This window comes from Mesoplodon densirostris, chromosome 17 (assembly GCF_025265405.1).
Source record: "Mesoplodon densirostris isolate mMesDen1 chromosome 17, mMesDen1 primary haplotype, whole genome shotgun sequence".
In the NCBI taxonomy this organism is placed as follows: Eukaryota; Metazoa; Chordata; class Mammalia; order Artiodactyla; family Ziphiidae; genus Mesoplodon; species Mesoplodon densirostris.
In genome coordinates, this window is record NC_082677.1 from 21,610,093 (window position 1) to 21,637,637 (window position 27,545).

A 27,545-nucleotide genomic window follows, 5' to 3' on the forward strand; every position below is an offset into this window, starting at 1 on the left:
CCCGGGAGCCCCTTCCTCCTCCCTCCGCCGCGCGCTCCTCCCCCTCCATTCCCCCCTCTCCAAGCCCTCAGACATTTTCCCTCTGCCCCCTCCTCTCCCCTCCCCTCCCCTCCCCTCCCCACCCCGCCTCCTCTCCCTCGGCCGCCTCGGATCCCAGCGGAACGAGCAGCACTGTATCCCGGGGCCAAGTCCCCGGATGCTCGCCTGTCCTCCCCTCGGCCCGCGCAGTGGCCCTGCCCACCGCGTGGCTCTGCGTGCCACGTCACCGCTTGCGGCGCTTCCGGAGGCGCAGCGGGAGATGACGTAGGGGGACGTGCCCTCTATATGAGGTTGGGGAGCGGCAGAATCGGCCTTTTCCGCCCGCTCCCCCCTCCCCCCGAGCGCCGCTCCGGCTGCACCGCGCTCGCTCTGAGCTCCGTGCTCCTAAGCTAGTGCCACCGTTGTCTCCCTCCAGTCGCCATCATGATCATCTACCGGGACCTCATCAGCCGTGAGTCGGGACTGCACTGCCCCTAACGCCGCGCACGGGGGACGGGGGTGTGCGTGGGGGCGGGGAGGCGGCCGCCGTCGCCGTGTCGTGGGCCTGGGGGATGCCGGCGCCTTCCTGGGAGCGAGGAGGGTCGGTGCTTGGGGCGCGCGTCGGGGTTTCGAGCGCCCGGGGAGGGGCGGGGGCCGCGTGCGGCCGGCCGGCCGGCGCGGGAAATGGCGCCCGCTCGGGCCTCGGGCGTACCGTGACCGGCGGGTATATGTCCCCGAACAGATGATGAGATGTTCTCCGACATCTACAAGATCCGGGAGGTCGCGGACGGGCTGTGTCTGGAGGTGGAGGGGAAGGTGAGTCGACTGGGTCGCGGCGCGGGGCTGGGTAGGCTCGGGTTTCCGCCGCTCCCCCGCCCGGGGGTTGTGCAATCCTCGCCGTTGCCTCCTGGCGGAGGAGACGCTCTTTCCGGGCTCGGGTTTTTCTAGAAAAGTGGAGGCGGAGCTGAGCCTGGAAATAGGTCCGCCGCTTCGGCGCCCATCCTCCTCCCAGGCGGTGCGGGACAGGTTGTCTCCGGTTTGGGAGCCCCGAGTCCTTCAACGTTTGCCTTATCCCTACTTGCTCTTCAACCCGACAGTCCACGCACAACTTCCACTGGGTTGTAAATGACCCCCTTTTCGTTGCGGTCAATAAAGAACTGTTGAGCTGAGGTGTTTCAGGAAATCGATTTTAGAATTTTTTCTCCCATAATGTGTTCATGGTGTTCGACAAGATCTAAACGTTTGGTGGAAGGATGACGGGTACGTGAGGTGCCAGTATAGATTTTTTGGATGCGTTTATGGTAAAGTCGAGGATGTGGTAGCAACTAAACTTTTTCTTAATGCAGATGGTCAGTAGGACAGAGGGTAACATTGATGACTCGCTCATTGGTGGAAATGCCTCCGCTGAAGGCCCCGAGGGCGAAGGTACCGAAGGCACAGTAATCACTGGTGTGGATATTGTCATGAACCATCACTTGCAGGAAACCAGCTTCACAAAAGAAGCCTACAAGAAGTACATCAAAGATTACATGAAGTCGTAAGTGATCCCGGCACACCCCAGTTGAGGTCTGAAAATCCTTTAGGATTTAGGGGTTGGCTAACTGAGATTTTTAGCGGCAGGCGTGCTTGTCAGAGGTCTTTTTATTAATGAGCTCAGAAGGGTGGTTGTTTTCCTATAAGTAAAATAATGTGAGCATACTGGAGCATGTGGTTTGGTTTTACCTTTTTAGATGAAATTCCAAGTTAGAAACAGTCTTGTTGATTAAAACATCCCTCCTGTGAACTAGTAATTTCTTGGTTGCGTGCGCCACGTTATTTTGCTCAGTGACAGCTGGTTTCAGTTTGTAATTTTTTACTTAATGAAAATATACTTTGCTCAGAACCGAATAACCTATCAATAAAATGTTGTTTTAGAATCAAAGGGAAGCTTGAAGAACAGAGACCAGAAAGAGTAAAACCTTTTATGACAGGGGCTGCAGAACAAATCAAGCATATCCTTGCTAATTTCAAAAACTATCAGGTAAATAACTTAAATATTTGGACCGAAGGATTGTACAATTTTAATTGAGCAAATAATGAGTTGCTTGATGAATCTCTGATGTAATTAAGCTGTGGTTATTTTCTCGGTCTTTTGAACAGTTTAAATACTTCATAGATTGAACTCCAGTAGTCTAGGCTGTAGGAAGTAGCTTTCTCTGCTCCCAAGCATGTTTCCAGATGTTGTCTTCTGGTTCCAGAATCTTATCTGTACTCAGATAACATTTCCCAGTTCTTTCTCTTGAATTGCTTGTTAACTCCTAAGTAGTCTTCCAGTTTTCTCTTTCCAATTCCAATGTGTCTTGTTGCCACTGAAGCCCTTTCTGATCTGAGCTTGTCCTATTGAGAAACTTCAGTGACCTTCCTTTACCCCTAAAAAAAAGAAACGAACACCACCTGGCTCTTTAATTTTTTGGTTTTCATACATCCTCTGGCCATAAGGTAATTTCTCATGTGATATGCTCTCGTTGCTAGCTTTATGTTCCCTGTGCTTGACTATGTAAAAAGCCTTGTTTGTAGGGTTCGGAAATGGATGTGTGGGGCTGAGTAAGTTTCCTGAAAGCCTCCTGTCCCTGGCTTGCTCTGTACTTTTATTTGGTTATTATTAGTACTTTGAGTGGACTGAAGTTTGATTAGTAAGCATTTTTTCTCCTAGGCATCAGAGCCTTTAGTTGCTGAAATCCCTTGATTTAAATAGCGGTGTTCTGAATCATCCTTTGATTTATTGTTTTGATACAACACATCCGTGTGTAATCTATTTCTGAGTATTTGTTTGCTTCCTAAGTTCTTTATTGGTGAAAACATGAATCCAGATGGCATGGTTGCTCTGCTGGACTACCGTGAGGATGGTGTGACCCCATATATGATTTTCTTTAAGGATGGTCTAGAAATGGAAAAATGTGTGAGTATAAAGAAGTGGGTTGAATCATTAATGTAAAAATGGAGATATGCTAGGCATAATCCTTGCTTTGCCACTAGGATAGTTAGAATGGATCCTACAGTATTTTAAACTGAGGCTCTAGGTCTTATTTCTCTTAGGTGCATAAAGAGGGTGTTTCACATGTAAAAGATTTTTATGGTACAGAAAGGCTTAGAGTCTTTATCTGCAGAAAACTTACAGGTGACCTTACAAAGCATAGCTTAAATACTGAGCTCTAGAGATCAGAGATAACACTCCATGTTTATCCTCCCTATAGAAATGGCTTGTTGAAATCAGACTGCCTTTCTCTTCCTATTTTGCTGCACATATACATGAGTATTAAAACCTTTTTGTAAAGAAACCGTTCACCCTTATTTACTGATAATTGGCAGCTGGTCCTGAAAGCCTTGATGTTACTAGCTTCTAGTAAATACAGTTTAGAGTTGGCTGCTGATCCAATATGCCAATTGCTTTACTAAAATTAAATGAATGTCTGCTGTGCAAGGAATTGCTAGAGGCGATATAGAAATGAAGGCATTCATTATCCTAGCTTTCAGGGGCTTCTATGTAAATTAGGAGTAAGATACATTTAAGGCTACACTAAACAGGATTGGGGCAGCAATGAACAAAAATGTCTAAAGGGACTCAAAGAATGTGTGAGGCTTTTGTTAGAACAAAGTGAGTGGAACTTTCTCAGAATGAGACATTTCTGCATCCGCTGATAGACCTTGAACAATCTGCTGTTGTTCTTTTGGTTTGCACTAGGATGCAAAAGAAAAATCCCCGCGCTTTCTGTCTGTCTTTGTGGCAGCCCAGATTGAATAGGGGAATACATTTGCAGCCTAGAAGTGTTAAATATTTTCATATTGGAAAGGTGTTAATGGGGTCTTCCTTGTTTTTACAGTAACAAATTTGGCTGTTTGGATCTATCACCTGCTCGTCATAACTGGCTGGCTGCTGCTTTTCATCCACACAACACCAGGACTTAGACAAATGGGACTGATGTCATCTTGAGCTCTTCGTTTTGATGTTGATTTGTTTGGAGCGGAGGCATTGTTTTTGAGGAAAAACATGTCATGTAGGTTGTCTAAAAATAAAATGCATTTAAACTCAATTGAGAGAATGCCTCTTAGTTTAATACGTAATATCTAAATCCATCCTGTGTAGCCTTCCTGGAGAAGCTAGAACCTGGTTGTAGACCACTACTAGAAAGCATAAGACCATCTTCAGATAACTTCTGCAATGAAAACCACTTCCGGGACTTGGAATATAAACAAGAATCAACAGTAATTGAGTTGAAATAAAGGGGAAGACCATGCTCATAGCAGTGCCAACATTTGAAGTGGATGTCTTACACATTACATCACCTACAAATGGAAGTAGTTAACTCTGGAAGAAATTACCAAAAGAATAAAAAGAGACTTAACACAGTTGGAAGCAAAGTATTGTCTCAGCTTATTTACAAAGCAAGTAGAGCCAAGTTCTAGAGAAATCTAGACGTCTCCTGGAATACTTGTGTCAAACTTCTTGGAACAGGGTTGGCAAACTGGCCTGTCCTACCACCTGTTTTTGTGTGACTGAGGTGGTGCTTACATTTTTAAGTGGTTCAAAATAGCTTATGGGATGTGAAAAAATACAAAATGTAAGTTTGTGTCTAGTTTTATTGCAGCACTACCATGCCCCTTTGTTTATGTATCGACTGGCTCTGCCACTGCAAGAGCAGAGATGAGTGACACCTCTAAGGGCCTGCAAGCCCTAAGATAACCATGTGGCCCCTACAGGAAAGGTTTGCTGGCCCGTTTTAAAGATGAAATTACAGATGGAGTGTGGGATAGTTGGTGGGCAGAGGAAAAGCAGGTGCTAGTCAAACTGTATCTGAAAAGGCTGTGGGTATCAGAACAAGGGTATGAAAATGCATCTATTTGACATGCCTGGAGCAGTTACTGTCTGCTAAGGTTTCAAATACAGATGCAAGAAAAAAGTGTCCTTGCGCTTTCTGTCTGTGGCAGTCCAGATTGAATGGGGGAATACAGGAAAAAAATCGCAATTCACAAATAACAGTGAAAGCCTCCAAGATTCCAAAGAAGAATTCATAAGAGTTTACAAGAAAAACACTGGAAAATTATTCCCCTACACCCTTGCCTTCTGACTTCACTTTTTAAAAGCCTAAGGGTTAAGTCTAAAGGCAAGCCAGTGATTCTTTTATGTGAACCCAGGGTGCAGCCAGTGACTTCAACAAGAGACCGAAGTGTGGTTCAGAGCCTGAGACAAATGCTAATCAGGTTGGTAGCGCCCCCTGGTGACTGGGGAAAGCATACCCAAATACTGGAAACTGCAGTCATGCTGAGGGTGGTTTTGAGCACCAGTGATCTAGGAGGCCACTTGCCTGCCTCTGAAACATACTATCGGCAGAGAATTTTCAGGCAGTGATCAGTGCTGTGAAGGTGAGGATAATCTGGTAGTGGGAGAAGTCTTGAGGTAATGTAAGCTGCAGCCTGATTTAGTGAGCTCGTGTGGAAAAGACTGGAAGAACAGGAAGAGCAAGGCAGAGGCTTTATATAGGAAGCAAGTTCAGGTAGTTGCCTAAGAATGCTTATTTTGGATCTTTTTCTAGTTAACTCCCAGTTAGAGCCAGGTTAAGATATCTTGTGCAAGAATAACAGGTGGTGAGTACTTTCTGTGCATATCAGAAGGCATGTGTTTGTATCACTGCTGCCTAGTTTGAAACAGGTACATTCCTAGTGGACTTGAAGCTCTGGGCTACGTGTATGTAAAACAGGTGGAGAAAGGACTCTTACATTATTGTCTAGGAAGGCTTTTGAAATGTGATAACTTGAATAGGAAGCTGAAAGCAAGGAAGGAGGTTATGTGGATATCTGGGGGCAGAGCGTTACAGGCAAAAGAGCAAATGTAGTGTCTGAAGTTGTGTGGTTGACATGTTCAGGTGAAAAGGTGGCCAGTGTGGCTGGACCCAAGATGGCAAGAGGAAAAGCTGAGGTAAGTACAGGAAAAGCGGAAACCAGATCAGGCAGGGAAGCCGCCAGAGGGCTTTGGAACAGAAGGGTGACATGATCTGACCTAACTGTACAAAGCAAAGAGAACAATGATGTATACTATTTTTAGGTGAGGGATGACAGTGGCTTAGTCTAGGGTGATACTTGAGGTGGCTGGAAATTAGAGAACAGGACTTGCAGATGTGTTGAATGAGGTGAAAGAATGGATTTAAGGGTGATGCCAAGTGTTTTGTCCTGAGCATCTGGAAGAAAGGAGTTAACACTGAGACGGGGAAGACTGAGGATAGGAAATCAAGAGTTCAGTTTTGGATAAGCTAAGTGGAGGTGCTGGGGCTTCCCTGGTGGCGCAGTGGTTGAGGGTCCGCCTGCTGATGCAGGGGACTCGGGTTCGTGCCCCGGTCCGGGAGGATCCCACATGCTGTGGAGCGGCTGGGCCCGTGAGCCGTGGCTGCTGAGCCTGCACGTCCGGAGCCCGTGCTCCGCAATGGGAGAGGCCACAACAGGGAGAGGCCCGCGTACCGGGAAAAAAAAAAATTGAGATGCTGACTCTTGACTGAAGTGAACTAGGTAAGCAGTCAGGAGGAGAATTGGAGAATTTAAGAGATACAGGTTTCCCCAGCATCTGAAAAAACAAACCTTCCTATGAAACCTTTCTTAAGCTGAAATGGTATAAATCAAAGAAGCAATTACCTTAGGACACATCTTGCTTAATGGATACACAAAATAAACTGAGATAAGCACAGATGCTCACAGACACAGCTCAGAGCTATGGTAGCTTGATACAGATGCTGAGTGTAGTTCTGGGGAAGCTGCTTGGGGTGCACGCTGCCTCTGAGGCCTCGCTGCAAAAGAAATGCTGAATTTTCAATTTTCTCCCTTTTTTTGTAAAAGGGAAAATTCTCTTCGGGTTTCTTTTTTTTTTTTTCTGTGGTACACGGGCCTCTCACTGCTGTGGCCTCTCCCGTTGCAGAGCACGGGCTCGGGACGTGCAGGCTCAGCGGCTATGGCTCACGGGCCCAGCCGCTCCACAGCATGTGGGATCTTCCCAGACCGGGGCACGAACCTGTGTCCCCTGCATCGGCAGGCGGACTCTCAGCCACCGCGCCACCAGGGAAGCCCTCGGATTTCTTTTGATTAGCGGGATCAAGTACTAGCGTAGCTAGGTCTTTTGTAAAAGCGAAGTGGTGTAAAGTGAAGAATATCTGCTGGGAAGATATAATGCATGATACCTGAAGCTAGAACAGTGAGGTCACCTAGGCAGGATGGACTCAGCCCTCCAACATGGATTGGTCAGTGCGATGAACCCACAGAGTGATTAAGAGGGAACCGCCCCTGAGGTAGGAAAACCAAGGGAGAGGCCTGGAGGTCAAGTAGGCAGCATTTTAGGAAGGGGCAAGCAAGTCCACAGGGTTACCTGTTGTAAACAGGTCAAGTAAGATGAGCACTGAGAATGGTGGACTCGACAGGTGTTTGGTTTGAGTTGTAGGGAAGAAAGCCTGATTAAGATTGGCTGAAGAGAACAGCAAACTCACAGGCAGCATATTGTCCATGAAATGTCATGATGCAAGATACATGTGCATCTGCTTAAGCAATAGTGTAAATGACTCATTTGAACCATTAGACATTTTTTTCTTAAAATCTAATCAGATCACTAGTAAATAGTGCATGGACAGTAAATTCCATCTGCACTGCAGGGTTTATGCAAGAACTCTACAAACTATACTGGTAAAATTGCAAGAAGAGTAGCAAAAGCCTCAACCAACTTGAAAAAATCCTGACAACAAAGCCTCCTTGTAAAGTTCTGAGCATCTGTGTGTGCATGTGCTTGGGGCTGTGACCTGGGCTACCAGCCAGGATACTCTCAGTAAAATGGAATTTAAGCCAGGGGGACTTGAACTAATAGAGACCACATCTTAGTGACTGGTGACTTGCACTTAGTAGGTCATACTATACAACTCTTAATTCTGTGGTAAAAGTCTGGCTAACGACCCCCTCATGGGCCACAAACATTCCTGTAAAAGCTCATTTTGCAGCAATTGGTGAGTGTTTCCAGAGACTGTCCATAAAAACTGAGGGTCCAACTTGCTGGGTTTTGGGTAGATTATGGTCCTCTGGGGCTGTGGACCATACTTAAAAATCCCTTCATTGAAAAAGTTTTCTTTTGCTACTGCATAAAACTGTGAGCTACTTCTTTGGATATTTGGTTCTTTTGTTAACATTTAATATTGCATTATTCCAAAGGAAAAGTCCTTGACTGAAATACTTTAACATACGCAAGTAAAGGATGCTTTACACCTTTCATTGAATTAAGTTTTGTTTTTTTTTGGCTGTGAATTTAAAAATCTTAAAGGAGGGACTTACCCCGGCAGTCCAGTGGTTAAGAGTCCGTGCTCCCACTGCAGTGGGCGCGGGTTCGATCCCTGGTCTAGGAACTCAGTTCCCACAGGGCGTGCAGCACGGCCAAAAAAAAAAGTAAAGGAAAAGCACTTCTGTGTGTCTCCTTTACACTCAGTACTCCACTTCTGGTCACCAAATGTGTGTATGTTTTTCCCCTCACCAAGCAGTTCTGCAACACCACCTGGGTGTCCTACCATTCAACTCAGTTCTGACACTATCTACCTGGAGAGATACCTTGCACCACTCAGCAAGTGGGATCTTAGTTCCCCCACCAGGGATCGAGCCCGCGCCCCCTGCATTGGAAGCATGGAGTCTGGACCACCAGGGAAGTCCCTCTAAAGTCAGCTGTTATGACAGCCATCTCAAATAGGATAGGTTCTTTAAACTTAGAGTTTGCAGATGAAGTTAAAAATGATAATAATGCTGCTAGTTTATATTTATCCCACCGAAGTCCTCCAAGTCCATCCCTTAGTTCAGCGGTGGTATGTTGGACTGCATGCTTGTTGGCTGTCCAAAGCAGATTTCCACTACTGTGGAAAACATGCGGGCATGTTTTCAACTACCAGCACGTTCCAGTTTGTTTGAGAGCTTGTACATTGTGGATTTGTGCTACTATACGTGGTTTCGTACATTTAAGATTTCTCCTTATGCTGAGCCCTGACAGCCTCAAGTGGATGTGGTTTTTGCAGGAGTCCACACAATTCAGTGAGAAAATTGCCAGCTATGAGGCTGGGTGGGGATTCTTTCCAAAGTAATGTCTTGCTCAATGATTCCCTCAATGACTGACCTCCCCCCTCCCACTCCAGGATACACTTGACATCTGCTTTCGTTTATAAATGCACAGTGCTCTTTTCTGAGCTTTGAGGTCGAGTGGGGACCAGGAGACTGGGGGACGTGGGGGACACCATATGCAGTGCTTCTGCATGTGTGAGTCACCATTTAGGAGAAATGAGAATTCAAACACAAGGTGACTCACTTGAGGGGTTCTCTGGGAGAGGACACAGACCACAATTGCCAGTCAAAAGATAACAGTATTTTCCTTGAAAAACTAAAAATAGGGCTACCATGTGATACAGCAATCCCACTCCTGGTCATATATCCAGAGAAAACCATAATTCAAAAAGATACATGCACCCCAATGTTCATTGCAGCACAATACGATGGCCAAGACATGGAAACAACCTAAATGTCCATCAACGGATGAATGGATAAAGAAGATGTGGTACATGTATACAATGGAGGACTTCCCTGATGGCTCAGTGGTTAAGAATCCGCCTGCCAATGCAGGGGACACGGGTTCAATCCCTGGTCTGGGAAGATCCCACATGCCACGGAGCAACTAAGCCCATGCACCACAACTACTGAGCCTGTGCTCTAGAGCCCGTGAGCCACAATTACTGAGCCCACATGCCACAACTACTGAAGCCTGCGCACCTAGAGCCTGTGCTCCACAACAAGAGAAGCCACCACAATAAGAAGCCCGCACACCACAACGAAGAGTAGCCCACGCTCGCTGCAAATAGAGAAAGCCTGTGCGCAGCAATGAAGACCCAATGCAGCCAAACATAAATAAATAAAATAATTTATATATATACAATGGAATATTACTCAGCCATAAAAAAGAACAAAATAATGCCACTTGCAGCAACGTGGATGGACCTAGAGGTTGTCATACTGAGTAAAATAAGTCAGAGAAAGACAAATATATGATATCGCTTATATATGTAATCTAAAAAAAATGGTACAAATGAACTTATTTGCAAAACAGAAATAGAATCACAGATATAGAAAGCAAACTTATGGTTACCAAGGGGGAAAGTTGGGGGGAGGGATAAATTGGGAGATTGGGATTGACATATATACACCATACAAAATAGATAACTAGTAAGGACCTACTGTATAGCACAGGGAACTCTACTTAATACTCTGTAATGACCTATATGGGATAGAATCTAAAAAAGAGTGGACATATGTATATGGATAACTGATTCACTTTGCTGTACAGTAGAAACTAACACAACATTGTATATCAACTATACTCCAGTAAAAATTAATTTTAAAAAATGATAAAGATTACAGTATTTTAAATAGCCTCATAGACCTACTAGACGTCCTTCAGTCCTGAGTTTCTAACATTTAGTATGACACTAGAAATCCAGTCGTGTACTTGGCCATTTTCTTCATGTGTAGAGACAACAGGAAACCCTAGTTCATTATCAAACGCAGCTTGCTATGGCCTCATCTACAGTGCAGGGTTATAAAAGTATTCCACCAAGTTCATAACCTTCCATTCCCTGAGCAGCTGGTAGAAATTTGGCAAATCACAGAGAGTTGGTATTTGGTGGACATCTATTCAAAACAGACCTATACATGTAATTTCCTTCTCCTTGAGTACATTAATTTGGAAGTCTCCCTCAAGAACCTCCAATTTTTGAGTCAAATACCCAAACTGATATTCAACCCGGGGGGAAAAACTGGCAAGTGAAAGGGGGACAATTATTGCACATGAAGTTAAAAAGAAACCATACGGGACTTCCCTGGTGGTGCAGGGGTTAAGAATCCGCCTGCCAATGCAGGGCACATGGGTTCAAGCCCTGGTCCAGGAAGATCCCACATGCCGCAGGGCAACTAAGCCCGCGCGCCACAGCTACTGAACCTGCACTCTAGAGCCCGTGAGCCACAACTACTGAGCCCATGTGCCATAACTACTGAAGCCCATGCACCTAGAGCCCGTGCTCCGCAACAAGAGAAGCCACTGCAATGAGAAGCCCGCGCACCGCGACGAAGAGTAGCCCTCGCTTGCCGCAACTAGAGAAAGCCCGTGCGCAGCAATGAAGACCCAACGCAAAGATAAATAAATAAATAATTTTTTTAAAAAAAAGAAAGAAAACATACGCCTCTTTTGACTACCTCAGGGAGGTGAGATAATGTTTATCAACAGATGGCAAGTATAAAACTGGAAGCCAAGTCAACTCAACTCTTGGTGTGATGCATTATAATGTCTTTCTCCATCACCGGGCAAGCACCCCATCCTGCCTAAGCCTCCTCCATTGTGTTAACTCCACATGGATGGATTCTGTCAAGTGGAACACGGGCTGGGTGGCAGTACCCTTGTTGGCTGCCGTAATATCAGCGGGACGGTAAATACCAACTGCTGGCATCTATTAAAAGCAGAAGTGACTAAGCTTTTGAAAATTGGTTAAGTAATGTGCCACCTGTTCTCTGCTCCACAGACAAGGGGGGAGGAGGACTGGGCGTGAATGTGGGAGCAGCAGAGATTTTAGCATCCCAAGAGCCACGTGTAGGCTTGTTTTTCGGAGGGAGTTACTAAATCCTATGGTTTATGGGGATGAGAGTTGTGTAGAACCCCTTGCAGCTACTGCTAGGCTTCCTCTGTCAATATCCTCTGGTAATTTTGCTGAATATTCTCTTCTATCCCCTCAGGATGCCTGAAGCTCTTTCCCACTCCCCCTACCCGGTCTGCCTGCATTCATGCCTGGGCGGAAGGGAGAGGTGAGTATACTGTCAGAGGCTGGTAATCGGTGGCAAGCGGAGCTGGTCAGGAGAAATGGAGGCGGCTTGTTGGCCCCAGTGAATTTTGTTCTCTTGTGCAGATAATAGGCAGCTGACCAACATATAATCAAATTTGCTCCTGTGGACTAAAAGTTCAAATGTGAGCTCTGACTAGGTGGATTTTGACATGTGCCTCTTCTCCAAGGGAGAAATGTGAGAATAGCTGCAGACTCTTACAAGGAACAGGAGGGTTTTAGAGGTTGAGCACACTCTACCGGCCTTCACATCCCAGACACAGATTTTTGGTTTTTTCTAAATCACGGCTAAGGCCCGTGAGCACACAACCCAGGAATGACCCATTTGATGGAATGACCAGTAGGGAATTTCAATAGGGTTATTCACCAAGAGGGTGTATCCAAATTGCCAGCTGGCCACTCTGCATTTACTCTTTCTACTTTGTATCTGGGGAGGTGCAAATGGAAAGCTGTTTTTTAAGGAACACACCATTTCCTTCAACATAAAGCTTTAAGGAAATTCTGTACAAAACCCTTCATAGCTGGGCCACTTGCTTATCTGTTCAAGCTTACCTGCCTCTCCTTCCCATCCGCCCTCAGCTGCCAGGGGGAACGCAGGTGGCGTGACTCTGACCCTTTGCACGAAAGTCTGGTTCTTTTCTACAGGACTGCGCTGCGTTTCATCTTGGAAGAGCTTACTGATTTCTGCATCCACCCTCTTCCGCTTTACTGAAGTCACTGAATTCCTTTTCTTTGTGTCACTGTTATTCCTGAAAGCAAGGAGGGGGGTTTTGTCAGTCTTCCTTCTTTGCCGATGGCATTCCGTATGGATTTGCTGATGGAGTAAATAGTGAGTTTTCATGAGTCCCTGAAGTACTCTGAACCACACTTCCCTGTGCTGCTCCTGTTCTCAAGTGCAGTCTCTAATTCTGGAAAAGTGGGTAACCAGACAAGAATGTTTGGTCTGAAAGAGAGCAGTATCTTCTACCTGAAGTGCTTTCCGCATGAGTCACTTGTCCCGGCAGTTTGCTAGTTGAGTCAAAGGCTGAGGTACCTAATCGCAAAGAATGCAAAATGCTTCTCTTCTGCCTTAATGGTGAAATGATTCTTTTTCAGAGCACCTCATGTCTGTAAATGCTTAGTTTTCTCTAGGGTCTAGAGTTAACTGCAATGCTCTTTGCATTTGCTACTGCATGATGGGCTTTTTCTTATCCTACTCTAGATTCCAAAGTTATGTCCAATGTGCGATTCCATGGTGGGAGATGTGGCATTTTGCTGAGTCTTGGAAAAATGTAACACCCTTGTCTCACCCCTGGTCACACTTCAGAATTACCTGGTATGATTTTTAAAAATACAGATGGAATTCTTTGCACACCACATTACAGACAGAGGAGTTTTTATATGTTAAGTTAGAAACTGTAAAGAATCTGAGACTTCACCCTATTTTCAAGCTAACAAGTTAGCCTACCATAGTTCCATATACCTTTTATGAGAAGACATAAGAGCTCTAGGTCAGAGATAACCTCACAGCAAAAACAGCAGCCAGAGCAGCATCTTGCATTGGGTCCCACCTCCACCCCCCAACAGGGTGACATACTGAGGGCCAGATGCTTCCTGCACTTGCAGTGGGGAGCACTACAGCAGAGGAACCCTGAAATTAGGAAACTTTGAGCTTACAAGGCTGCTAACACATCTGCCCATCCTTCCTTCTGGATAAGCACATTATTCATGTACCTGGAATGTAGGCAAATCTCTGGGGAAAAAGGGAACGTATCTCTGGTTTATTGCTCTGAGGTGTCTCTGAGGAGGTACATCTCTAAATCTCTTCAAAGGGATACCTTATCTCTAGCTTCCAAGGATGTGTGTTATTTAAATATATCCTTTGCAAATTTGAAGATAATTCAAATAAATGGAAAGATATCTCATGCTCTTGGATTGGAAGAATTAATAGCGCTGAAATGGCCATACTACCCAAGGCAATCTACAGATTTAATGCAATCCCTATCAAATTACCTATGACATTTTCACAGAACTAGAATATATAATCCTAAAATTTATACGGAATCATAAAAGACCCAGAATTGCTAAAGCAATCCTGTGGGAAAAGACTAAAGCTGGAGGTATAACCCTCCCAGACTTAAGACAATACTACAAAGCTACAGTAATAAAAACAGCATGGTATTGGTACAAAAACACAAGGATCAATGGAACAGAATAAAATATCCAGACATAAACCCACACACTTATGGTCAATTAATCTTTGATAAAGGAGGCAAGAATATACAATGGAGAAAAGAGTCTCTTCAGCAAGTGGTGATGGGAAAGCTGGACAGCTGCATGCAAATCAATGAAGTTAGAACACTCCCACACACCACACACAAAAATAAATGAAAAATGGCTTAAAGTTTAAATATAAGACATGACACCATAAAACTCCTAGAAGAGAATATAGGCAAAACATTCTCTGGCATAAAATTGTAACAATGTTTTCTTAGGTCAGTCTCCTAAGGCAATAGAAATAAAAGCAAAAGTAAACAAGTGGGACCTAATCAAATTTAAAAGCTTTTGCACAGCAAAGAAAACCATAAACAAAACACAAAGACAACCTACAGACTGGGAGAAAATATTTGCAAACTATGCAACAGACAAGGGATTTTAATTTCCTAAATATACAAATAGCTCATATAACTCAATAGTAAAAAAAACCAAACAACCCAATCAAAAAATGGGCATAAGACTGAAATAGACATTTCTCCAAAGAAGACATAGAGGTGGCCAATAGGCACATGAAAAAATGCTCAACATCACTGATTATTAGAGAAATGCAAATCAAAACTATGGTGATGTATCACCTGATGCCGGTCAGAATGGCCATCATTAAAAAGTCTACAGGGACTTCCCTGGTGGCGCAGTGGTTAAGAATCTGCCTGCCAATGCAGGGGATATGGGTTCGAGCCCTGGTCCAGGAAGATCCCACATGCTGCAGACCAACTAAGCCTGTGTGCCACAACTACTGAGCCTGCATGTCACAACTACTGAAGCCCGTGTGCCTAGAGTCCATGCTCTGCAACAGGAGAAGCCACCTCAGTGAGAAGCTCATGCACCACAATGAAGAGTTGCCCCTGCTTGCCGCAACTAGAGAAAGCCCATGTGCAGCAATGAAGACCCAACGCAGCCAAAAAATAATAAAAATAAATAAATAATAAATAAATAAGAAAACTAATTTCTACCTTTTATAATAAATGCTGGAGAGGGTGTTGAGAAAAGAGAACCCTCCTATACTGCTGGTGGGAATGTAAAAAATTGGTGCAGCCACTATGGAGAACAGTTTGGAGTTTCCTTAAAAATCTAAAAATAGAGTTACCATATGGTCCAACAATCCCACTCCAGGGCATATATCTGGAGAAAACTCTAATTTGAAAAGATACATGCACTCAATGTTCATAGCAGGACTACTTACAATAGCCAAGACACGGAAACAACCTAAATGTCCATCCACAGATGAATGGATAAAGAAGATGTGGTGTACACACACACACACACACACACACACACACACACACACACACACACACACACAAAATGGAATACTACTCAGCCATAAAAAAGAATGAAATAATGCCATTTGCAGCAACATGGATGGACCTAGAGATTATCATACTTAATGAATTCAGACAGAGAAAGACAAATATTGTATGATATCATTTATAGGAGGATTCTAAAAACTATTATAACTGAACTTATATACAAAACAGAAACAGCCTCAGAGACATAGAAAGCAAACTTATGGTTACCAAAGGGGAAAGGGGAGGAGGAGGGATAAATTAGAAGTCTGGGATTAGCATATACAAACTACTATATATAAAACAGATAAACAACAAGGTCCTACTGTATAGCACAGGGAACTATATTCTGTAATTGTAATAAACCATAATGGAAAAGAATATGAAAAAGAAGAAAAAAAATATGAATCACTTTGCTGTACACCTGAAACTAACACAACACTGTAAATCAACTATATTTCAATTAAAAAAAACACCCCACCAAATATGCCCTTTTGTCAGAAGACCCAGACCATACAGGAATATGAGAAATTCATGGACACCTCCTAGAGAAATGGAAATAAAAACAAAAATAAACAAATGGGACCTAATGAAACTTCAAAGCTTTTGCACAGCAAAGGAGACCATAAACAAGACCAAAAGTCAACCCTCAGAATGGGAGAAAATATTTGCAAATGAAGCAACTGACAAAGGATTAATCTCCAAAATTTACAAGCAGCTCATGCAGCTCAATATCAAAAAACAAACAACCCAATCCAAAAATGGGCAGAAGACCTAAATAGACATTTCTCCAAAGAAGATATACAGATTGCCAACAAACACATGAAAGAATGCTCAACATCATTAATCATTAGAGAAATGTAAGTCAAAAGTACAATGAGATATCATCTCACACTGGTCAGAATGGCCATCATCAAAAAATCTACAAACAATAAATGCTGGAAAGGGTGTGGAGAAAAGGGAACCCTCTTGCACTGTTGGTGGGAATGTAAATTGATACAGCCACTATGGAGAACAGTATGGAGGTTCGTGAAAAAACTACAAATAGAACTACCATACGACCCAGCAATCCCACTACTGGGCATATACCTTGAGAAAACCATAATTCAAGAAGAGTCATGTACCAAAATATTCATTGCAGTTCTATATACAATAGCCAGGACATGGAAGCAACCTAAGTGTCCATCAACAGATGAATGGATAAAGAAGATGTGGCACGGGCCTCCCTGGTGGCGCAAGTGGTTGAGAGTCCGCCTGCCGATGCAGGGGATACGGGTTCGTGCCCCGGTCTGGGAGGATCCCATATGCCGCGGAGCGGCTGGGCCCGTGAGCCATGGCCGCTGAGCCTGCGCGTCCGGAGCCTGCGCGTCCGGAGCCTGTGCTCCGCAACGGGGGAGGCCACAACAGTGAGAGGCCCGCATACCGCAAAAAAAAAAAAAAGAAGATGTGGCACATATATACAATGGTATATTACTCAGCCATAAAAAGAAACAAAATTGGGTTATTTGTAGTGAGGTGGACGGACCTAGAGTCTGTCATACAGAGTGAAGTAAGTCAGAAAGAGAAAAACAAATACCATATGCTAACACATATATATGGAATCTAAGAAAGAAAAAAAAAGGTCATGAAGAACCTAGGGGCTAGATGGGAATAAAGACACAGACCTACTAGAGAATGGACTTGAGGATATGGGGAGGGGAAGGGTAAGCTGTGACAAAGTGAGAGAGTGGCATGGACATATATACACTACCAAACGTAAAATAGATAGCTAGTGGGAAGCAGCCACATAGCACAGGGAGATCAGCTCGGTGCTTTGTGACCACCTAGGGGGTGGGATAGGGAGGGTAGGAGGGAGGGAGATGCAAGAGGGAAGAGATATGGGAATATATGTATATATATAACTGATTCACTTTGTTATAAAGCAGAAACTAACACACCATTGTAAAGCAATTATACTCCAATAAAGATGTTAAAAAAATAAAGAAATTCATGGAAAATTGTTTTCCAACATTGCAAACCAATAAGAAAAAGAACAGCAATCCTATAGAAAAATGAGCAAGGGGTATAATCAGAGAGTTCACAGAAAAGAGACTCCAGCTCACTCAGAATACAAGAAATACAAGTTAAAATTGCAGTTATAATTTCTGATCTATTGAATTGCAAAGATGAAACACTTTGCTACCCCTCTGTTGTGGAGGCTACAGGGAAACAAGCACCCCCCAGACATCACGTCACAAATGCATGTAACCACTGACCAGGTCCTTCCACTTGTAGGAATTTAATCTATTTATATAATCACTGACAATGAACAGATGTGTACAGAAAGCTGTTCTCTGAAGTACCATTTGTGATAGCAATGGAGGGCTGTGTGAATACATTATGGTACTGTCTCAGTCTATTTGGGCTGCTATAACAAAGTACCACAAACTGGGTGGCTTGAACAACACAGTTGTTTCTTATAGTTCTGGAGGCTGGAGCATATTTGGGTTCTGGTGAGGGCTGACTTCCTGGTTTGTAGACGGCCAGCTTCTCACTGTGTCCTCACATGGTGGAAGGGGTGAGAGAGCTCTCTAGGGTCTCTTCTTATAAGGGCACTAATCCCATTCATGAAGGCTCCACCCTTATGACCTAATCACTTCCCAAAGGCCCACTTCTAATACCATCACATTGGAGGTTAGGATTTCAACATATGAATTTTGGGGACACACAAACATTTATCCATAGCAGGTGTTATGTATATTGAAATATTCTGTATATTGAAATATTATGCAGCCATAAGAATGAAGAACTCCTTGTGTACTGCTATGAAATAATCACCACAAAATATTTTTATGGGAAAAAGGAAAGTGAAGAATAGTGTGTTCAGGAAAAAAAAAAGCTTATTTGCTAGTATGGGCATAGAAGGTCTCTAAAGTATACACAAAGATAGAAAATCTCTGGAAGGAAACTGGAAACACTCCAGAAAGGAGGCTCTTCACTGTGTACATTTTGTAATTTTTGAATAATGTGAATGTGTTACCTACTCATTAAATGAATTCAGTTTTTTACAATGCCGAGCCCCATACCAAACCTACTGAATCAGAATGTCTACATTTTAAAAGTCCCTCTGGAGATTCTGCCACCAGTTAGGGGTTAAGGAATCACTCTTGTCACAGGAACTATGGGCAGGAAATGACTTCATTAGATAACCAAATAGGAAACAACCAACACAGCTGGTTCACAGTTCCCACCCTCTTGCTGGAACAAAATATAAAGCACCAGAGTGGAAAGAAGTCTCAAAAGTCAACAAATGCTCCTGCCCGATGCTCAGGGCTCTCACCCTACAGCCCTCTTGACCAAGGTGCCCTGAGAGCTTTGCATTTCTGCAGGGGGCTTGGCCTCATTTTCCACAAGCTATGTTAATGCGATAATATTTTTTGCGGGGGGACTCTCACTATTGTGGCCTCTCCCGTTGTGGAGCACAGGCTCCGGACGCACAGGCTCAGCGGTCATGGCTCACGGGCCCAGCCGCTCCGCGGCACGTGGGATCTTCCCGGACCGGGGCACGAACCCGTGTCCCCCGCATCAGCAGGCGGACTCTCAACCACTGCGCCACCAGGGAAGCCCCGATAATATTTTAATGAAGCCTAAACTTACATTTGGAGCGGGGTGAGGTTAACAATATCACCCAGGTGACTCATTCTGAGCTTTCTACCGGCTGAAACTCCTAAGTCTTTCTTCACGAGTGCCGCTGCAAGCCAGGTACGCCCCACACAGACACGGGTGCAGCTGGGCTTTGGCTGCACATAACGCAGGAACGGACATTGTGATACTATTTTCTCGCTTTGAACACCAGATGTTTCAGCATCTGATTTGTGCTGTACACGGTTTCCTTCTTAATTCTGTTTTCTTTTTTTGAAATTCCATTTTAGCTCTGCTAAAATAAATGAAAGATGATACCGTCTTGCATCCATTTGGCAAACATAAGAAAAAAGTCATTACTTCAAATTCTGGAAGAAAGCATGTAGGATGAATGCGGTGGTGACGTTTTAAAATCTGGGTTCTAATTAAAGCCCCACCGCTTACTAACTGTGAGAACTGCCACAACTTAACTTCTCTAGGCCTTAGTATCTTCATCTAGAAAAGGGAGACTAATACCTTGTTGGCTGGTTCAGCAAATGGAGGCTGTCATGGGAGTCTTTTTACCATAAGAAATTCTTAAATTCTGGTCTCTACTGTGAATCAGGTGCGAAATACAGGATGCCCATTCACATTCTCTTTTATGTAGCCCTGAGAAAATGTTTCAAGAATTGTTTTAGCTCATATGCATACTGCCTGGTCACGCCCTCAATCCCTATTTTCACTCAAAATCTCCTTGCCATCACACATTTAGTGGTTTGGGAGATGGCTGGTGACACAGTTCTGTGGAGTAAACCCTGGATGGGGAGCCATGAGTCCTGGCTCTGGTGCTGACCCAGACCCTCAAGGCCACAGAGCCATCATCCAAAATGAGATGATTAGGTCCTTTCCATCTTCTATACATTTATACTTCCTGACCCTTTAGAGCCTTTGCTTCTTTATTAAAACTTGTCTGAGCCACTCCGAGATTCTCACTCAGGGTTAACAAGTAGTTAGATGTCACTTTAAAACAGGTGAGCCTGGGACTTCCCTGGTGGTTCAGTGGTTAAGACTTTGCGGTTCCAACACAGGGGCCCCGGGTTTGATCCCTGGTCAGGGAACTAAGACCACACATGCTGTGCAGTGCAGCCAAAAAAAAAAAAAAAAAAATGCAAACTTGATGCCAGTCTTGAAGGCTAGTGCCTTTGCTCTTGGCCTGGTTCTAGGAGAAGCGGTGGAAAGGTGCATGAAAGGCCCATACATGCTGTTGCACCTGGGGCTGGAGACGCCAGATCAAAGCTCTTCTTGCAGACGCCCGGACTGGGAGGGGGGTGGAAAATATGTGTCCAAGGACTGATGGAATAAAATTCATATTCTGTGGCAAGAGGAGAATTTTTTTTTTTTTTTTTTTTTGCGGTACGTGGGCCTCTCACTGTTGTGGCCTCTCCCGTTGCGGAGCACAGGCTCCGGACGCACAGGCTCAGCGGCCATGGCTCACGGGCCCAGATGCTCCGCAGCATGTGGGATCTTCCCAGACCGGGGCACGAACCCGTGTCCCGTGCATCGGCAGGCGGACTCTCAACCACTGCGCCACCAGGGAAGCCCGAGGAGAAATATTTAAGCATAAAAATTCTTCTCTGCCCTTTGGCCTCTTCTCTTCCCCCTACTGTGCATTCTGTGTCTGCATTATGCATTGACCAAGCCTCTCCCATCGGCAGAAATACCTGCTCAACCATAAAGAAAAACGTTCTCCTAGCATCGACGACTTCTTAAAGATAACATTCCTTCTTGAGCTTATGGGGGGGGGTCATGACCCACCAAAATGGCGATTAGATCTAGATTGTGCAAACTGTCAATAATACGTCATTTGATGCACAGCCCTCTCTCTCAAAAAGCTTATATAAACTGCATCTTGACTTCTGATGGGCAGAACAGTTCTCAGAGCTTTCTGAGAATCTCTTTCCAGGTTATAATCCTCTAATTTGGCTCGAATAAAATTTTCCAATTCTTTCTTAGATCGACTGATTAATTTTTGTCGACACGGAGAATGAACACCTAGTTGGATAACGCTAAAGACATCTAACGCAACAAATACAGTTGTCCTCTCCCTTCTGAGAATCTGAGATCTAAGGAGACCCAGGCTTAGAGTGCTGCGGGAAGAGGGATTTATGATAGGAAAAAGCAGGAATTTCCTAACTTCCACCAGGCTATCAGGCACTGACATGACTTGCTAACAAGGTTTTATGGGCTGATTAATGTGGCAAAGCTGGATATCATTGTGGAAAGTTTTTCACATGTCCCTTCATAGAGGCAAGGGGCTGCGTGAAAGCACGCGGTGACAGGTGGGGCCTTTCAGCCTGTGGTTGATGGATTCTCCAGGGCTCATGATGGGTTACAGAGTATTGTTTCCTTCCTCTTCATGCTTGGGTCCTCGAAATAGATGTTCTCACTTCACTCTGTCCTGATATTCTTGGAACCTGCCTCCCTCCCCCCAAAGTTCTCACTGAAGCCAAAAATTGGACCAACCTCACTTATTTCCTGTCTATCACAGGCAGATCTTTTTTTATAGTCCTTCTTAGAGAGAAAAGATGACTCCAGACTTCAATATGGCTGGGTTGAAAATGTTTCAGAGTTGGAACATGTGGTAAATTGAATGAACGAAGGCCCCAATGGCCCATCAGGACCCCTGCCCTTGGCAATGTGACTCAGTAGCTCCTGTCATCAAGAGATGAAGTCTAGGGTCTTCCCTGGTGGTCAGTGGCAAAGAACCCACCTGTCAATGCAGGAGATTCGGGTTTGATCCCTGGTCGAGGAACGAAGATCCCACCTGTCTCAGGGCAACTAAGCCCTCGTGCCACAACTACAGAGCCCACGCGCTCTGAAGCCCACGCCACAACTAGAGAGAAGCCCACGTGCTGCCACGAACAGCCCACGCGCCACAACAGCAAAAAGATCCGATCCCGCGTGCCGCAGTGAAGATCCCGCATGCCACAATGAAGACCCGATGCAGCCAAAAATAAAAATAAATAAAATAAATGTTTAAAAACAACCTCTTTGTTAAAAGAAAGAGAGAGATGAAGTCTATTGGCCGTCCCTCCACCTGCAGCCTTGTGACTTGCTTTGACCATGAGAATGTGGCAGAAGCATCAGTGTACAGTTCTAAGTTTAAGCTTCCAGAGACCTTGAGCATTTCTGCTCTCTGGGCACACTGCCTCCACCAGAATGGTCCTGGGCTAGCTGCTGGAAGATGAGAGACCAAGTAGAGTAGAGGTGAGTCATTCCAGCTGAGATCATCCTAGAACAGCCAGTTGACCTGCCCGCTGATGCAGATGCACGAGAAAACCTGGCCAGAATGAAACAAGACCAGAACTGACCAGCTAAGCTCAGCCTAAACTGCTGATCCACAAAAGCTTAAGCTAAGCAAATGGTAGTTGTTTTAAGCCACTAAGTTTTGGGTTAGTTTATTATGCAGCCTTATTTTGGTAATAATTAACCATTTCAGGAGAAGACAAAGGAATGGTTCCGATAATTAGAACTATGATTCCCACATTTATACCACCAGCCACATCTTCTCCCTTGAATTTCAGACCCATATATCCAACCACTTACCCAACAATAATACCCCCAAATTTATTCCTCCTATGGCCACAGCCTTCCCTATCTCAACAAATGAATAACAACTCCATCTTTCCAGTGGTTCAGGCTGATACCTTGGCCTCATCTTTGACTTTTCTTTCTTTCACATTCTATGTCCAGTTTATTAGCAAATCCCATGGGCTCTGCCTTCAAAATACATCGAGAATCTGTCTACTTTTCACTACTTCCATGGTTACCACCTTGATCTGGACCCTCACCATCTCTTGACTGAATTATTATAGCAGCATGCTGACTGACTTCTCTGCTTCCAGATTGGCCAATCTACAGTCTAATCTTAACACTCGTCAGAGTGACCTTTCTAGAACAAGTCAGATGATGCCTCTTCTTTGCTCAGAATCCTCCAGTGGCTCCACATCTCTCTCAGAGTAAAAAGCCAAAGTCTTTACAATGTCCTGGGAAGTCCTTCAGGAGCTGGCCCCTCACTACCTTGATGACCTCATCTCCTTCTCTATCTTGATTACTACACTCTTCCCACACCAAATATCCCTAATGCAATTTGGGACATACTTATACTAAAAAATTGTTCCTCTTTTATCTGAAATTCAAATTTAACTGGGTATCCTGTACTTTACCTGGCAACCTTAACCAGGCATGCTTCCCCTTGAGTCTTTGCGCTGGCTGTTTCCTCTGCTCAAATGCTTTCCCAGACGGCCACAGGGCTCATCTCTGACCACCTTTAAGTCTCTGCTCAAAGGTCATTTTGTCAAAATCAGAAAGGTCTTCCCTGACGAGCACACTTAAACCTACACCCACACCCTGGTATTTCCAGCCCCCTTCTTTGCTTTATTTTTCTCCATAGAACTCATCATCATCTATCTTACTTGCTAATTTATCACCAAGAGAGCTTGGCTGGGCTCTATTTTAGTTTGCTCACTGTTGCATCCTGAGTGTTCAGAACAGTGTCTGGCATTTAGCAGGTAGGTGCTCCATGCATGTTTGTCATAGGATTAAAAGAATGACAGGATATACTACACATACTGTGCTGAATGTGGCCTGGACAAGCTTCTTTTTTTTTTTTTTTTGCGGTACGTGGGCCTCTCACTGTTGGGGCCCCTCCCCTTGTGGAGCACAGGCTCCGGACGCGCAGGCTCAGCGGCCATGGCTCACGGGCCCAGCCGCTCCACGGCATGTGGGATCTTCCCGGACCGGGGCACAAACCCGTGTCCTCTGCATCGGCAGGCAGACTCTCAACCATTGCGCCACCAGGGAAGCCCTGGACAAGCTTCTTTTTAAAGAAGTCAAAGTATTTCATAGAATAGCTTAAATTGTTGATTAATTAATGATTATAGCAAAAAAATCAGTCCCATGCTCCACCTCATTCCTCCCTACTCTCTACTTTCTGCTCATACTGTTTCTTCTTCTTTTTAATCCTTATTTCTAAATAACTTGCTTCAACTATTATTTCTTTCTCTTTCTTTGGCTGCACCACACGGCTTGAAGGATCTTAGTTCCCCGACCAGGGATTGAACCCACACCCTTGGCAGTGAAAGTGCCGAGTCCCAACCACTGGACCACCAGGGAATTCCCTCAACTATTATTTCTTGATTTTTCAGTATCAGAGTTTAGGTATTATTTTTTGACTTTCTCCTTGGAAGATGAGGATTTCGCTTTCTTGCTGTCCCTCACTCCCACCTCTCCTCTCCTCCGAGCCCTGTCGCTTCTCCCTCTCCATCCTCCCATACAATTATCTCACAATTTAGTTAAATTAACAATCATGACAGGACTATGTATTTTTCCAAATGGAGCCATCTGTTTTTAAATTTTTAAAATTTTTGTTGGAGTTAATAACTCTCATATTCCCTGATGCTTTGTTTTCTAGCTACTCATCACTAATCCATCCCCTAAGCTCTCTGCAAGAAATGTAAATTTCCTCTCAAAACTTGAAGTGCTCCAGCAACCTACTAGGCCCACTTTTTTATTTTCTTGGAGGGCTCCCTCGTGGAGCCCATTTTCTTCCTGCTCCAACCCACACTGGTATCCATGTCTGTTGCCTGTGGTCACATGGAGACCTCTCTGCTCAGCCTGCATTCCCTTCACTACTCACCGAAATTCCGTCTTGGTGAAGCAGCTCTCTAATGGCTTATTGGGAGGTTAAATTTTTTTGAGACTTTGCTTGTATAAAATATCCTTATTCTCCTATCACACTTGATTGATAATTTGGCTAAGTATGGACTTGCAGATTAGGAAGAATAATCAGTCAGATTTTTGACATTGTTCAAAATCCACTGTTGGGAATTCCCTGGTGGTCCAGTGGTTAGGACTCCGTATTTCACTGCTGAGGGCCTGGGTTTGATCCCTGGTCGGGGATCTAAGATCCCACAAGCTGCACAGCGTGGCCACAATAGAAAAATAAAGTCAAAAATCCATTGTCTTCTAGCTTCCAGTGTTGCTTACTGAGAAGTCTGCTATTCTAATCGTCAGTTCTTTGCACGACTTGCTTATTTATTTATTTATTTATTTTGCGGTACGCGGGCCTCTCCCTGTTGTGGCCTCTCCCACTGCGGAGCACAGGCTCCGACGGGCAGGCTCAGCGGCCATGGCTCATGGGCTCAGCCGCTCCGTGGCATGTGGGATCTTCCCGGACCGGGGCACAAACCCGTGTCCCCTGCTTCGGCAGGCGGACTCTCAACCACTGCACCACCAGGGAAGCCCCGACTTGCTTATTTTTGTCTCTGGAAGTTCTTAGAATTTTCTCTTTGTTACTGGTGTTCTTAACTTCCTTGGTATATGTCGTTGTAAATGACTGACAGTCATTTCCACTTAGATATATGTTTTTAATTTCTTAGGGATTTTCTTGAAAAAAAATAGTATTTTCTTTCCATCCTCTCAGTTCTTACTTTCTGGATTTTTTATTATTCAAATGTTGGGTCTCCGGGGCATACTTCTTGGGAATGAAATTCAGTGTAACCTGGATGTCGCACAGCTAACAGTGCCTCCGGGGAGGTTCACATACAAGGCATCAGGAGGCTACGGCCTGAGAGCAGCACAGGCCAGTACCTCACTGCTTCTAGTTCAGGACTTGAATGTGAAGAGACCACATTGTTAGCATGTGGCTGGGTGTTGAGAGTCTGCAGGTAACACTGGGGTGGCGGGTGAGAAAAAAAGCACACAGAAGCTTATGAGAACATAAGCTAGGGGACATTAGAATGTCTTCCTCAGATTGGTACCATGTTTATGGATTGAAACACATTTTTACATAGTTTATTTAATTTACATAATTTATTTCACATAATATGGGTCAAAATCTCGAAATCTTGGCTGCCCTCGAAGAGTGGTGAACCTGGACCCAGGCAAACTAGTCACGGTTTTCAGTCCTCAAGAAGATAATCTTGTTCCCTATGCTAAAAGGACTATTTTTTTTTTTTTTTTTTTTGGCTGTGTCGAGTCTTAGTTGCGGCTCACAGGATCTTCTTTGTGGCATGCGGGATCTTTCGTTGCAGCGTGTGGGCTTCTCTCTAGTTGTGGCGCATGGGCTCTAGAGTTTGTGGGCTCAGTAGTTGTGGCAATGGGCTTAGTCTCCCTGCAGCGTGTGGGATCTTAGTTCCCCAACCAGGGATCAAACCCACGTCCTGTGCATTGGAAGGCAGATTCTTAAACACCACAAGTTTCTTAACACCAGGGAAGTTCCCAAGGGCTGTTTTTTTTTTTTTACTGATCATGTTTTTGCCTTGGGAATGTGTCTGTACCCGCTTCTCAGTGTGCTCTGTGCAGTCACACAAGCTGTGTATTGTGGTGCCAGGCAGCGAGGCCTGGAGGAGGGTGTCTGTTATTATATAACATCACGGTGCACTGTTAGGCACACAGCCCAAAACCTGTCACCTACTCCATATGGGAGTTATTACACAGTGATGGTTCCCTGCAGTGTCTTGTTACATTAGTCTTTCCTTTCATTTCTTAGATTTCTTTAAATAATTTCCCTTATGTATAAATAATTTCTTAAAAAAATTTAAAAGTAGCTATAATCTTCCAGATTATAGCAGGAAGTTAGCGTTAGAAGAAAGCTTCAATTACCGCCCCCCCCCCCCCCGCTTATTTTGTTCTTCATTTGTTTAATAGCAGCCTAGACTTTAATCTGAATATATAGTACAAGGTTCTGGGTGCACTGCAGGAGTCTGAAACCAATAGCGCTGTCATTAAATGGCTATTTTAAGTCCCGCTTACCCTTGCCACTCACACTCCTTCCACATTTCCACACCCTGGGCAAACCAGAAGTTTCTTAAAGCCAACTTCTAATTAGTGAGCACGCTCTCTCTTTTCCTCTCCCTCTCTCCTTTCCCCAATAATCTAATGTAAACTATCAGACAAAAATCTTGTTTTGCATTGTTCCAACTCTAGTCCAGTGCTGCACAAACTGTCTGTGGTAAAGGGCTGATTTCTTTACGTTTCTAATCGGTCGTAAACTGGTAACTTTGTAAAGTATAATAAACGTGAATTAGTAGAAAAGTGAATTTAAAAACCTAAAGGAAAAGCACTCTTGTGTGTCTCCTTTACACTCAGTACTCTACTTCACTTCTGACATGCCTGGTCACGAAATGTCTGTAGGTTTTTCCCCTTACAAGCAGTTCTGCAACACCAGCTGGGTGTCCTACCATTCAATTTGGTTCTGACACTATCTACCTGGAGAGAGCATCAGATTCCAAAGGCTAAGGGCTCAGTCCTACAAGACTGCTCCCCCCACCACTTCAGGTGGCAATCACAGGTTCAGGCTACTGACTGGCTATAAATCAGAGGTTCTGATCACCCCCTCCATGGGTTTGATTAATTTGTTGGAGCAGCTTACAGGCCTCAGGAGAATATCTTACTCTCTAGATTACCA

The 27,545-nt window shown here is 44.4% G+C and overlaps 1 protein-coding gene and 2 non-coding genes across 3 annotated transcripts; all 3 read left to right on the forward strand.

Moving 5' to 3' along the window:
- Window positions 1–331: 331 nt before the first annotated feature.
- TPT1 (tumor protein, translationally-controlled 1) lies at window positions 332–4,088 on the forward strand. The gene is made up of 6 exons (XM_060079970.1): window positions 332–490; window positions 761–834; window positions 1,365–1,555; window positions 1,933–2,038; window positions 2,840–2,956; window positions 3,879–4,088. The coding sequence occupies exons 1-6, from the start codon at window positions 463–465 to the stop codon at window positions 3,879–3,881; spliced, it is 519 nt and encodes a 172-aa protein (XP_059935953.1). The 5' UTR covers window positions 332–462; the 3' UTR covers window positions 3,882–4,088.
- Window positions 3,684–3,811, forward strand: LOC132477837 (small nucleolar RNA SNORA31). The gene has a single exon (XR_009530341.1). It is a non-coding gene; the product is annotated as a small nucleolar RNA SNORA31 (small nucleolar RNA).
- Window positions 4,089–4,886: 798 nt separating the features above from the next.
- LOC132477838 (small nucleolar RNA SNORA31) lies at window positions 4,887–5,009 on the forward strand. Its single transcript, XR_009530342.1, has one exon. It is a non-coding gene; the product is annotated as a small nucleolar RNA SNORA31 (small nucleolar RNA).
- Window positions 5,010–27,545: the final 22,536 nt, after the last annotated feature.